The sequence below is a fragment of the Podarcis cretensis genome (genome assembly GCF_951804945.1).
Source record: "Podarcis cretensis genome assembly, chromosome: 8".
In the NCBI taxonomy this organism is placed as follows: Eukaryota; Metazoa; Chordata; class Lepidosauria; order Squamata; family Lacertidae; genus Podarcis; species Podarcis cretensis.
In genome coordinates, this window is record NC_137177.1 from 72927749 (window position 1) to 72941577 (window position 13829).

The following is a 13829-nucleotide window of genomic DNA, read 5'->3' on the forward strand; positions in this document are numbered from 1 at the left end:
AAGAGAATGCTTTTTTCTATTATATATTCTTTTTTTCAAATTATAATAACATTCCAGCTGTTTAGGTGAAGATGAAGCCATCTGACTGTTCATTAGGGCTCTTAGTTTGCGCATCTTTGTTTTCAATACAGGGAATTTGTGGAACAGCAGAAAGCAAGAAAAATTGAGATTGTCAGTCAGATTTTGAAAGAAGATGCTCAGATGGAGAAAGTGAAGAAGCAGTCGTGCCCACAGACCCTGAAGAGCCAGGATAAGCTTTCTGACGCTGTAAAATGGCGCATGAAAACATGGCAGTACATCAAGAAAGCATGTGATGATGCAGTGCCCATTGTTCCACAGGTAAACAGAAGTGCAGCTAGCCTTTGAAACTAAGGTGGGGAAGTTTTTTCAGCGCAAGGGCCACATTCACTTTCCGAGGGCCAGATGCCAGTGGTGGGCAGGGCTAGAGGTAAAAGGGGGTGGAGCAACAAATGCATTTTTTTACCTTTATACATTAATTCAGTTTCTACAGAAAAAAATCACTTTTTTATCCTCCTTTCAGCCAGGCAAACATTTGAGGTGCTCAACAAGGGCCAATGAGGGCTGTAGTCTGTAGAGAGTTCTGAGGGTCAGACAGACAAACCTGGAGGGCGGCATTCACTCCCCACACCAGCCTAAGGTTTCCCACTTCTGTCTTTAAGGGCTGATAATCAGTGGTATGGCTGTCCTAGCTTGAAATGCCTGGAGTTCCGTCCTTTGTCGGGATAGGCGTCGGTAAATAGTACCAGACCTGTAGGGCTCCTGGTTCAGTGTTATTGCCACCTTGGGCTCCTTTGGGAGGAAGGGCTCAATAGAAAGTTAATTAATAAATAAGAATCCATGTAGGAATTCACTGACGTAAGGTGTGTTGCTGATGGCCACTAGTTTAGCTCCAGATTATAAAGAATGCAGGATCTGTTTTAATTCTAGAAACAGCAGCTATGTCCTCCACTATGTACCTCCACTGTTTCCACCCTAAAAATCAACTCTTCAGAACTACTGTTTGCCCCTTAAATTTCTATTTGTTGCAATGACACCTTTGGAGATAAATGATAGGAGGAGGGGGAAGGATCACCCTCCTTCTTATACACCACAATCCCGATCCAAGATCCCTCCCACCACTCACTATTTCTAGAAGAAAAACAAACCCTAGGGAATGCATAATCTAGCCTGGGTCTTGGCACCTAACTACATGTGATGTTAACAGTGTGATTAGGAACACAAAGCAGTGCTGCTTTATCAAGTCAGACTCATTGGTCTGCCTAACTTAGTATTGTCTACAACTGACTGGAAGCAGCACTCCAGGATTTCAAGCAGAATCTCTCCCAGCCCAAAGTTGTTGGTTGAGCTTTATTTGCAAAATCTATTTTAAAAAATGAAGTTTTTGAGCAATTTTTAATAAAACACGCCAAAATCAAGACTACCGGCTTTGGTTGCAATACGTCTGGATTTTCCTGGACAGTTCAGCGATTTCCTCTGGACACTGCTTCTGACTGCATTATTCTGGCTATGTCCAAGAAATTCTGAACGCATGGCAACCATAGTCAAATTAGACAAGTTAATAAAAGGTGTATAAATGGCTGGCTATTGGAATTAATAGCTAAGGAGAACTTCCTGGTTTGGTGATACTATTTCACCAAATGCAATTTGATGCAGGGGTGCTATTGCCTTAGTGCCCATAGTCTGAGTTTCCTGGAAGCTTCTAATTGGTCACTGTGGAAAGCCAGACTCCTGGGCTGCTCTTGCTTTGAAATGCATGATATGTTGTTTTGTAATATTGTCAAGACTTCTAGATCATTTGTCAACGTAAAAAATAAAATATATCTCCAGCATTTTCCCCCTATGTAATTTTAATCAGTAAAAGTTTCAAGGTGGTTTAGTCTGTTTCACCAGGGTAGCCAGGCAGTCACTCGTGTTTTTTACTTGCAATAGAAACATTGGCGTTCCCCTTCACCTTGCGTCTCACTTGATGACAGAAACTTACTTATGGGAACATCTCAAGAGATGATTGCAGAAACCAAATACCGAGAGGAGGAGGAGGAGGAAGAAGATGGGAACACCCGGGATGAGACACTAGCAAAGCCAGAGTTTACGGGAATTTGGAACCAAGAGTGCAGCGTGCCCCAGGTTCATCATGCTTTACTTCCTTTTTTGTTTATTTATTTGGTAGGACCATACTAGATCTCCTTCAGCAGAAGAGGTTCTGCTAAGATAGGCTACTCCTTTGATGTGGGTGGGTGTGGGTGCCAGTCCTTGAAGAGTCTTACCCTGTTGTTGTGAGAGACCCCACCCACTGCTAGAGATGGGAGAATTTGTCCATTTTGGTTTCTCTCAGTTTCGCATTTTTACTTTCAGTTCTCCACATTTCCATATCAGTTTGCATTTTTTAAAGTTTTTGTAAGAATTTATCAGCATTTTTGTGTGCATTTCCCTAACTAAGTTCTACTCAGAGTAAACTCATTGAAATTAGCAAACTTTAATCAGCTGTGTCTAAACTTTAATAGGTCTACTCTAAGTAGGACTGGCATTGGCTATAACCCACACCTCAATTTTGCCTAATGTACTGATTTTTGCAAAACAATTTTCCCTAATATAATGCATTTTTGTATGTTATTTTGTATGCACAATTTATCCTAGTATAAGCATTTTCCTGCTTATTACTTTGCTGGAGAACTGCATTGCAAAATTCAGAGAACTGTGAATCTCAAAGAATGATTGTGTTTCAGTTTGCTTATTGCTTCAGGAAGTAGAGATTAGATAGCCTTTTAAAGCGTATGGTGTGGATATGACCCATTTGCAGGTTGCATTAAACCATAGTTTAATTGAATGGAGCAGGACAGAAATTGTGTCTCCTTACATCTCTGTGAAGCTGGCAATCCCAAAGGACCAGTATATCAATGGTTTTCAGCTTCCTAATATTATGTGATTGATGCTTCTCTCATGCCATTTTCAAACTGGCTCCCCCTCACCTCAGTTCTTGGAGAAACGTTTGGTTTGCCAAAACTCTTGTTAGGATGCTCTATTTTAAAGGAGCTGAAGTCTGGGACTATTTTCAAAAGCGTTTCTTCTCCTAACTGGGGGGGGAGGGGGGGCGAGATTTCTGGCTTAGTCTTGCCTCAGAGATTTGTGAAGACACATATCACTTCATGTTTGCTGGCTTGTTTGACTGTTTCGACTGAACATGACATTCTGTTGAGTTGGTGATGGAGATGATTTCATGTGGAAAAAAGAAATCCCTTTTCACCCTGCGCTTGAAACAACAGAGTGACTCTTTAGAGCACTGCAGCAGTGTTAAAGGCTTGGAAGACAAATGAATAATGTACATTCACAAAGTGGAAACCTCTGTTTCACTCTGTTACCAAGAACCTTTGTGTTCTGTTCTCCAGTGGCTTTTGGGAGACAACTGTGGGCCAAACTCTGGCCCAGTTTGCACATTGTGGCAAACCATAGTTTATAGTGGTTTACAATGATAGGGCCTTTTGAAAATGTGTCTCCTCAGTAGTGTATGGATGGAACATATCACAATCCCTGACTTAGGACGGTATTTAGCTAATGAGTACTATCAGCAGAAGCTCATGCAACTGCTTTTGCTTGTGCAACAGGGATCCCCCCTTTGCCCGCCTCCATGATGGAGGGGTTGTAGCAACCCCAAAAAGGCTACAGGGGAGGAGGGGAATTGTTCCTCTTCATGGTTTCATTGATGGATCAATCAGAAGGGTACACTGTTGAATTCTGCCCCTAGTGGTATGTCTGAACCAGGGATTGTAGTTTTGTTTCTATGCTGTACTCCGGTGTGAAAACAAGGCCATTATGTGATCCAGAAGATGAGCCAGGAAGATTTGTCACATTTAATTAATATTAATAATAATGACAGAAATTCTTCTCACAATTTGAATTCCTAATGCTTTCCACATCATTTTCTCAGTTCACAATCATGGTATTGGAATCATGGAAGCTGGAGTGGGCGAGAGGCTGGGCTCCTGTATGTTTCACCCAATGGGACAATTAGCAATTTTAGGGAATGAGTTTAACCTTCTCTTCCCAGTGCTGTGGGCCTCTCTGCAACTGTTAACTAAAGCCCTGCAAATAATGAATAGACTTAGCAAAAAAAAAAGGGGGGGGGGGGATATTTCCATTTTTTAAATAACCTAATCATATATCTCCTCTCCGCTATGGTTTCACACTGTTCAGATGCCAGATGTCGGTTTAGACTCCAAACCTGTTGGTGCATCTAAACTGGAAAAGGAGATATTTTCTCAAAACTTGGAGAAGCTGCATAGTGGAATTATTCGCAAACATAAAGTCTGTGGACTTGAATTTAGGGGGTGTCCTTTCTATAGCAAGCCAAGCCTCATTCACTTTAAGGTTAGTATGGGGTTTCCGTGGGGGTGGGGGAGAGATCAGGGCCTGGGGTGGTTTTTGTGTGTGTGTGTGTGTGTTTTAAAAAAATAAACAACTTTGAGTTTTCAGCTCTGGAAAGAATAGAAATTGCCCATTGACTTCTGGTGGCTTTAATACATACTGTTGCAATATGCACAAAACAGGATTTCCTACTCTGGCAAAGTTCAAGTTTCATAAAATGATGATGATTATGTTTCCATCCCACCCTTCCTCCATTGATCTCAGAGCAGTGTACACGGTCCATTTTATCCCTGCAACAACCCTTTGAGGTAGGTGAGACTGAAGGCAGGGGAAGAGAAAGTGAGACACTGACTCATGGTCAAGCAATGAACATCATGGTTGAGTGGGGGATTTAGTCCAGCACTGCAACAACTAGACTGTACTTACTCTCCAATTCTTCATCCATTCATCTAAAAAATCTTAGTTGATTAATCAATATCACATAGGAATAGCTTTCCATGCTGCATGCATATTTCTTTATTTGTGTGGAGCAATGTCTATACACACACACACACACACACACACACACACACACACACAGCATCTTACTTAAAGAAAGGGGAAACATAAGGCTCTGATATTTTAAAAGGTATGCAACAGATTGACTCAAAGATATTTAAGACACTTACAACATATTGAAACATATTGTGCATTCTTTTTTAGGTTCATTCCAGAGATAGGGAGCATATGCCTCTCCAGATGTTGCTGGACTACATATCCCATGAACCGTGCGTATTGGCCATGCTGGTGGGAATTGCAATCCAACAACACCTGGAAAGTCATAGGTTCCTCCACCCTGACCTATGGCTGTTCATGTATTTAAAAATAAATTTTAAATAGATCTTGAGCCTAACTGATCTTTTTTAGCCAATCAGGTTGCTTGTAATTGATGTATTTCATGGATTAATCAATTGCAGAATGACCCTGTTTAATGGAACTATGAATTACGGCTGCAATTCCATACCTGGGAGTAAGCACCATTGATTACTATGGGACTTTATTTAAATAAATATTCACAGGTTTGCACTATAACACAAGGATGGTGAACCTATGGCCTTCTAGGTATTGTTGAACCACCACTTCTATCATCCGTGACCATTGGCTATGCTGGCTAGAGCTGATGGCAGTTAGAGTCTAACAGCACCTGGAGGGCCACAAGTTAGCCACCATTGTAGGCAGTCTTAGAAGGGGTGTTCCCTTGTATGTGAAAGAAGGGGAATGCTTCTTCTAAGATGGTGCATGCTACCTCTCGTTAGTTAGCTTTTGTATTACAATTGTTTTTAAAAATAAAAGTACACTGCCAAATTAATCCCTGTTGGAATCAAAAGAACAATTTATAATCAACAATACAATCCTATACATGCCTACTCAGAAGTAAGTTCAATAGAACTCAACCAATGGCAACAAGAAAGCCTTTTGATTGCCCTGACTCTTGTGTGATATGAGGGCAGCTCAGCCAATCAGAGTCAATGACATTTCTATCCACCACAAAATCTCTTAGTGTGTTAGAATACCACATGTTTTAATTCTTTCCAGGACTTTGACATTGGTAAAACCTATAAAAAGAAGATGATTTTGATCAATGCTTTCTATAGCATTAACTACTGCAAGCTGGTGGGAGTCAGTGAACACCTCAAGGATTTTTTCACAGTTCAGTAAGTACATTTGGTTGGATTTTTGCTTCTTCTGGGACTGGGGGTGCAGGGGAGGTGGAAAAGAAAATGAGCAGTGGCACTTGTTAGACCTTACAGCTTCCCAGTCGGATGCTTCAGCCACTGCTAACTTTTCTGAAGGCCAGCAATGCAGCAAATGACCATGGTAGTAAAGAAACAGGATTTTCCACTACTGCAGAAGTGGGGAACCTTTGGTCCTCCAAGTGTTGCTGAACCACATCTCTCATCAGCATGGCCAATAGTCAAGGCTAATGGGATTCAGGAGTGATAGGCCAACACCATATGGTTAGTCAACGATTCTCACAGTCTGTGGGTTCCCTGGGTCCTAGCTTCCCCTTGTCATCTCCTGTGACAGAGATGGAAGAAGTTTTGGCCCTTCCTCCTCAAGATATTATGGGACCCAACTCCCATCAGCCTTAGTAGCATGCCCAGTGGCCAGATATGCTAGGAGCTAGAGTCCAGCAACACCTGTAGAGCCACAAGTCCCTGGTCATTGTATGTGAGGAACCTTCGGTCCCCAGATGTTGCTGAACTGCAACTCCCAGCAGGCATGACCAGTGGCCAGGGATGGTGGCAGTTGGAGTCCAGCCACACCTGGAGAGACACAGGGGCCCCCTGCATTGTTCTATGGAAGAAGCCCAGAATTTACTTCTGAACAAACATGTTTAGGATAGTATTTTAATCAGGGATGCGGAACCCGCAACCCTCCAGAAGTGGTTGGATTATAACTACCATCAATTTCAGCCAGCATGACCAATGAACAGGAATGATGGGCGTTCCAGTCCAACTACAATGGGGTGCATGTTGCCAATTCCTGTTTTACAGGGTACCATTCATGAAGCTTATTTCCTTTGGTACCTGATACTTAAGAACATAATGTTGATTAGCAAATTCATATGGTGAAAGCACAACTTTATTCCTGTGTCGGCACATATTAAGCAAGCACGTGGGTAGCATTTTCGACTCTACATCCTCTTCTCGACAAAGATTACATGCTGCAGCAGATTTGCTGCTAGGGTGGCTCTTGGAAAGAAAAGATCTGTGTGGATTGAACTCGGGCTCTCTAATACTCTCATCTCAAGTTGAAAGCTGTAAATTAGCAGCTTATTACAGTGACCGGTTTTAGCCAAGTGTTCAGAAATTATGCTGTAAATCAAATGGCAACTTGACATCTTACTTTCATGTCATCCTTTTAAGAGTCCCAATCAGGGATTGGCTTGCCAGGCTGGATTATTCCCCCACCCACCCACCCTGGAAGCAGGAAACTCTACCTTCACTTGCTTAAAAATAGTTACAGTGGTTATGTGTCATGTGACAGAACTCTCTCTTCTTATGCTAAAGGTGCACAGCACTGTTACACCGGTGTGTTAATTATCAAATATCAAATTCAGGGCAATAATAATGATAAATACTTGAAATGTATAGATTCAAGAGTCCAATGTATGTTGCATACCACCACTGCATGTGACCCATAGTTAATGGTGTATAAAGCTAGTTTTGCCTACTTTGTGTCCCTGCCTCAAAAACCCCCAGGAAAAACTAAAAAAAGAACCCTAGTTTAGCGTTATGCTTGAATCAGGGATTATGGTTTGTTTTGTTCCAAAGAAATCATAATTTGTAGCCATGGTTTGTACTTGGCTTACCGCTTTTGGTTTGCTTATTTGTTTATTTAAATTTAACAAGAAAAAAAGAAAAAGATGAAATAAAATTAAAGAAGAAGAAGAGAAATAATAATAATAATAATGATACATAAAAATACTATCAAGAATACTACTAATAATATTATAATAGACCACCGTCAGTTCACATCGTGAATAACAGTGATCATCTCATCTGTTCATGAATCTTAAATTAAGCATATAGATTAATATAAGACTCCCAGATGGCCAGATAGGTATCCATATGAGATTGATACTGATAAGAAATATATCTGAATGTAGCTAGGATTTTTTTGAGAACAACCACCCATGATGTGAAGTAAAACACATACATCTTTTGAAAATTGCAGAGTAGTTCTTCAGCCCAGTGATGTGTGTAGGGTAAAGTGTGCATAAAATGTATATATTAGGGAAAATAGCATGCAAAATACATTCTATTAGGAAAAGTTGTTTTGAAAAAATGTTTTTATTAGGAGAAATTTACTGATAATTTTAATGAGATTTTAAAAATAAATGCAAACAGGTGTTGAAATATGGGGAACTGAATTTGAGAGTGGAAAAATGAGAAACTGAAATGGACAGATTCACCTGTCCCTAACTTATTTTTAAAACTATTTCTCTTTTATTTTAATAAGGATTGTAAAAGAAACCATTAAACCTGTTGTTCCCTTTGAACAGTGAATAATAATCTCTCAAAGAGTAATTGTATTAAAGTAGGTCTCGGAAAAGCCTCTGTACTGAAGTTTCAGTAATTTTCAAAATATATGCGAATTTTAAAGACCTGTCAGTTAATTTGGAAAATGACAGCTGATTCATTTCAAAAAAACCTTGATTGATTAAAATGATTTTAGTCACATATTTTGCTTGCTGCTGTTACAAGAACAGCACAAATAACTCATTCAAATGGTCATCTAATTCTGTCTTTCATTTCCCACTGCAGCTTTGATCCTCCAGGCCCAATGTCTTCTGGAATGTCTTGCGAAGTAGGGGTGACCTTTAAACCTATGGTAGGCGTGCCATGCAGTCATCCTGATTAAATGGCATTTGCAAATTTCGTGATAGCAAAAGGATTAAGTGAAGAGTCACACAAGGTTGATCTGCTTTTTGCAAACCGTGAAATTCCATCATTCTGTTTTATAACTGTACCAGTCATAGAGAACTGACATTTTGAAATGCTTCCTTCTTGAACTGAGGAAAAATTAGGAGTGTAGAAAGCTGTTTCCCCCCCAGGGCAGAGTATTTTTCTGCCCCAGTGTTGGCCACTCTGAATGACTGTAGCCCTTCAGGATTCCAGGTACTGCAAGGTAAATCAATGGAATGTTGCTTTATCATTGGTGTGCAGCATTTCTTTAGATTTAAAATGGAGATTGAGCCAACAAAGGTTTATGTTTGGGGCATACTGGACTCCACAGCACCTCCATAGGAAGGAATTCAGACAGTTCAGACGGGTGTTGCTTATGGAGCACTGAAATTGCTGCAGAGTTTTCGTTCTGATCAGAAATTACTGCTCACATCAATGTTGTCTTGGATAAATCCTTGACATTTGTGAATGTTCACAAGCTCTTAAATGATATTCTTGTGGAGTGGGGACTAACAGATGGACAACAGTTCTGAGAATCCTGTAAGGTTGGAAGGAGAAACACCCACCAGTGATTTGAAGAGCTCAACATTCTACATTTGATTGTGTAGTTCGTAATCATCTGTTTCGTTCAGATACTTTTACAGGCAACCTATATCCATACATTTAAATCAGGATTGATGGAATATTGTTACTAATGTCAGCTGGCAATGGAGTTTATTTTTAAAATTATTTCTTCTTTTTCTCCTGTTTAGTTTGCAAATAAAAAGTGATATTTTTAAAAATGGGGGGGGGAGACTGAACCTGAAACTTACTGCATGCAAAGCAGCCCCTGTACCACTGAAGTGCAGTCCCTCCCATAAATGCATCTAAAAAGGGACCATGGACTTGCTGAAATGTTTTCTGGCTGGTGACAGTCTACAAGAGCAAATGCTTCCTCCTGTTCGCTTTAATAGACACCTAAGGCAGGGGTGGCTAGACTTTCAGCCATAGCCAACCAGCAGTGGCAGTGTCCATTCACAATGTTACATGCCCTACTTTCCCATGCACACCTATTGGATGTACCCACAATACTACACAGATTAGCAGATGTAGGAGTCTTGTTTGGGATTAGAACCCTCACACAGAAGTTAGGGGGCTTTAACCCTTTTGTTTAAGCAGATGTTCCAACCTGGGTGGGACAGGGGCGGCATGCCTGCAATTTGCATTAGAAGAAAAACTTCCATTGGCGGGAAAAGTTTCCATTGGTGTAATGCAAACAGCAAGGATTCAATCAGGGCTACTGTGGGATGATAAGAGTTTAAATGTGAGTCTATTTTGACCTTCAGTGTTTTGATTTAAAACCAAGCAAGGAGCAAATCACGTACCAGCCAGGCAAAAGCACTAGGGGGCATGAAGCAGGGCCAGAGAGGGGGTGTTGCCCGGGGAAAGGGTGTGTGGCTAGGTGAGACTTTTGAGGGCCAGTTAGGGAGGCTTGAAGGACCACATTCTGCCTCCAGGCCTGAAGTTCTTCACCATGGTTGTATACCCACTAATTCAGCTTTCAAATTGACTTGCATAATAGATATAAAACAGTATGAAGTAATAGCAATTTTAAAAAACAGCCCAATTAAACAGTGTGTAAGTAAAAAATAGCACAGTTGCCAATAAGAAGTGCTGGTGGACAGTTGATACTAATTATGGTTAAAAGCTTATGCAAATAGGACTGATTTTCTTTAAAAAAATATCACAGTAATAGTGCTGGGTGAATCTGCCTTAATTCCAGAGCTAGGGCTATATATGGAAAGACTGTAATACTTGCTGTTATCCTGCAAAATGTTGCACACTTTTTATTAACTCCTTAAATACAGTGGTGCCCCGCTAGACGAAAGGGTTTTCCATTTTGGAGGCGCTTCGCAAAATGAATTTCCCTATGGGCTTGCTTTGCAAGACGAAATGTCTTGCGAGTTTTTCCGACTTTTTTCCCCTTTCCCCCCCTTTTTCTAAGCTGCTAAGCCGCTTATCAGCTGATCCGCTAAGCTGATAAGCCGCTAAAAGCCGCTAAGCCGCTAATAGCGCTAATCCACTAAGCCGTCAATGGGCTTGCTTCGCAAGACGAAAAAACCGCTAGACGAAGAGAATCGCGGAACGGATTCTTTTCGTCTTGCGAGGCACCACTGTAGTCTAAAGCAATGCTTAATTTACTGACAGGTAGAACTAGATTCTGAAGAGCAATTTTTGTTTCCTTTTTAGATAAACCAGGATCTTGAAGGAGAAGTCACATTTTTATCTCAGATTGGCTCCTTCTCAATCCCACTCAAGTGTTCAACCAAGAAGTGTGTGGTGAGTCCAATACCTATCCTTTAATCTTTGGATGAGACAGCCCTGTTTCAGGAAATAGGAATGAAAGTAAGTATATTAGCAAGTAGAGGGAGGGAAACTGATTGCATTCTCTCCTTTTTAATGCAGCAAATCCACACACCATTTATTCTAGAGTAAACACAATTTCTGCATGTGTTTTGATTACTTTTCTGTGGAACTGCAACCCAAGTCACTTGTGACCTGCCTGTTGTGCACAGTTATAACATGCTGAAGTAGTAAAAGCAACGCTTAATATTCTGTATAGCACTTTACAGGTGTTCCAAGTACCTTAAATTCATTACCCAGTTGCAGCAAAGGTTGGTAGCTACTGGTACCGTTAGGGCAGAAGACAGCCAACAGTAGGCGGAGCCAGAGTAAAGACTGGCAGAGGCAGTTCATTCATTGGCACCTTCCTCCGAGGAGCTGAATGTCCCCTCACAGGACCCCGTCCTGAGGTGCAGGAAGCACAACAAGGAAGAGGTTTTGGGACAGAGGAGGGGTGCCCATCTTCCAACCAGAGGGCTGGCCCACTAAGAACATAAAGCTATCCACAAAGTGAGGGGCAGAGCCCAGGAAAGGTAGTGTGGGGGCATAGTCTTAAAAAGGCTCAATGTTGTTAAGCTTTATTGGAGCAAGTTGTTTCCTTGGTGCAAGAATTCAAAATTTCATCTAACTTAAGTAAGGTAAAGGTAAAGGGACACCTGACCATTAGGTCCAGTCGTGGCCGACTCTGGGGTTGCGGCGCTCATCTCGCTTTACTGACCGAGGGAGCCAGCATCCAGCTTCCGGGTCATGTGGCCAGCATGACTAAGCCGCTTCTGGCGAACCAGAACAGCACACGGAAATGCCGTTTACCTTTCCCACCGGAGCGGTACCTATTTATCTACTTGCACTTTGACGTGCTTTCGAACTGCTAGGTTGGCAGGAGCTGGGACCAAGCAACGGGAGCTCACCCTGTTGCAGGGATTTGAACTGCCGACCTTCTGATCGGCAAGTCCTAGGCTCTGTGGTTTAACCCACAGCGCCACCCACGTCCCAACTTAAGTAGGGAGGAGATATATCTGGCCTTAAGAAGAATTAGACCAGTCCCAAGCCCTGGCTGTGGCTGAGCTGGTGGTGACCACAGGGTTGTAGAGCACCACCATTGCTGAGCTTCAGGAGGGGATGAAGTGGCCACTGGAACACTTGGGCTGCTCTGTCCGGGGGCTGCCCACCAGTTGCCCACTGTCTCCTGGTGTGATTTCCTGAAGTCTGAGGCTTGCATTCCAGAATGCCTGGCTCCACCCCCCTCCCCTTATTAGCTTCCTTTAAGTAAGCTGCTGCCTTGTAACTCTAATCAGGTCAGCATAGCAGCACTCCAAAGCGGGAACAGCTGTTGTCTCCATAGCTACAATGAGAGGAGCCTTGGCACTCCTACACACACCAGTCTGTTGGTATGGAGAGTGTTCCAAGTGGGAGACCATGGAGTATCAGAGAAGTGCCCATTTTCAGCTGATAGGTTTGGCTCTTTAAGAGTCTCTAGTTCTCACCTGGGAGAGGAGAGGGTTGAAGAAGACTGGAAGAAATTTAGGATTTATTTACAAAAGCACTGTAATTTGGTTGAATGTTAAGAAGGACGCCAGATCATAAATAATTGAGCACCACTAAATTAGACGTAATCTGGATGATAAGTGAGATTGAGGAAAATATAAACCTTTTGGAGAATTATTAGATTAAATTAAATGAATGAGATTTAAGAACGTAAACAAGTTGATAAATTGCTGGAAAAAGTTTTACAATGATGCAAGTGGGAGCGGGAGACGTGAGGGAGTCCAAAGAAGCTTTGAAAATATGTTATGATACATGTCATATTGTTTATTATTTTTGCATTTTTGTATTTAAAAAATCTCAATAAATATTTATTAAAAAAAAAGAGTCTCTAGTTCTCCAAGAAAGAGGGTGGAGCATAGGAGAGGTGGACAGGAGACAGAAGCTCAGAAGGCCTCAGTTCACCACCACCTCTGTTGAAGCAAGTGTTGGTGGCAAGGGGGGGGGGGGAGCATAAAAGGAGAATTTCCTCGATGCCAAGATCCAGGCATAGGGAAAGGTCACACGTTTTAAAATGTTCTGCTTATGAACTCTTCAAAGGTCAGATTCATGTGCTTTTTCCATAAAGAAAAAGTTGCACAGGCATTAAAACCTGGCTTAGTTACAGTGGTGAAAGTTCTTAAATTATTGGTACAGGGACTCAAGAGAGGCTTATTAGAGCCATATTGTCAGAGCTTGGAGCAACCAGCTCATACCTCTTTAGGTTCTGAGCTCAGGTAGACAGAGGCCTGGCAGGACAGCTTACTCTATGGCATTAACCCCTCACTAATCAGACTTAACCGCTCAAGAACCTTGCCCAAGAAGGAGAGACTGGCAACTGGCTGGTAATTACCGTATTTTTCCGTCTGTATGAGGCTCCCATGTATAAGATGCCCCCTGTTTTGGGGGACTCAGATTTAAGGAAATGGGAGGAGATGGCCCCGTGTATAAGACGCCCCCTAATTTTTGACATTTTAAAGGGAAAAAACCTAGTCTTATACACGGAAAAATATGGTACTTAGGTTTTCTGAATCCAGGGAGGGTTTCCTGAAGAGTGCTTTTACCACTGCCTCCTTCAAGCAGGCAGGTATCACC

General features: G+C 41.8%; 1 protein-coding gene across 3 annotated transcripts in view; it reads left to right on the forward strand.

Annotated features, from left to right (window-relative positions):
• The window catches only part of CFAP74 (cilia and flagella associated protein 74), an 83199-nt gene that overhangs the window by 19540 nt on the left and 49830 nt on the right, over window positions 1-13829 (forward strand). For all 3 annotated transcript variants that reach the window (XM_079986718.1, XM_079986717.1, XM_079986719.1), the window contains exons 11-16: window positions 132-339; window positions 1951-2145; window positions 4210-4383; window positions 5956-6074; window positions 8691-8757; window positions 11061-11150. In XM_079986718.1, coding sequence (XP_079842844.1) covers window positions 132-339; window positions 1951-2145; window positions 4210-4383; window positions 5956-6074; window positions 8691-8757; window positions 11061-11150 — 853 coding nt within the window. The remainder of the gene's footprint in view (window positions 1-131; window positions 340-1950; window positions 2146-4209; window positions 4384-5955; window positions 6075-8690; window positions 8758-11060; window positions 11151-13829) is intronic.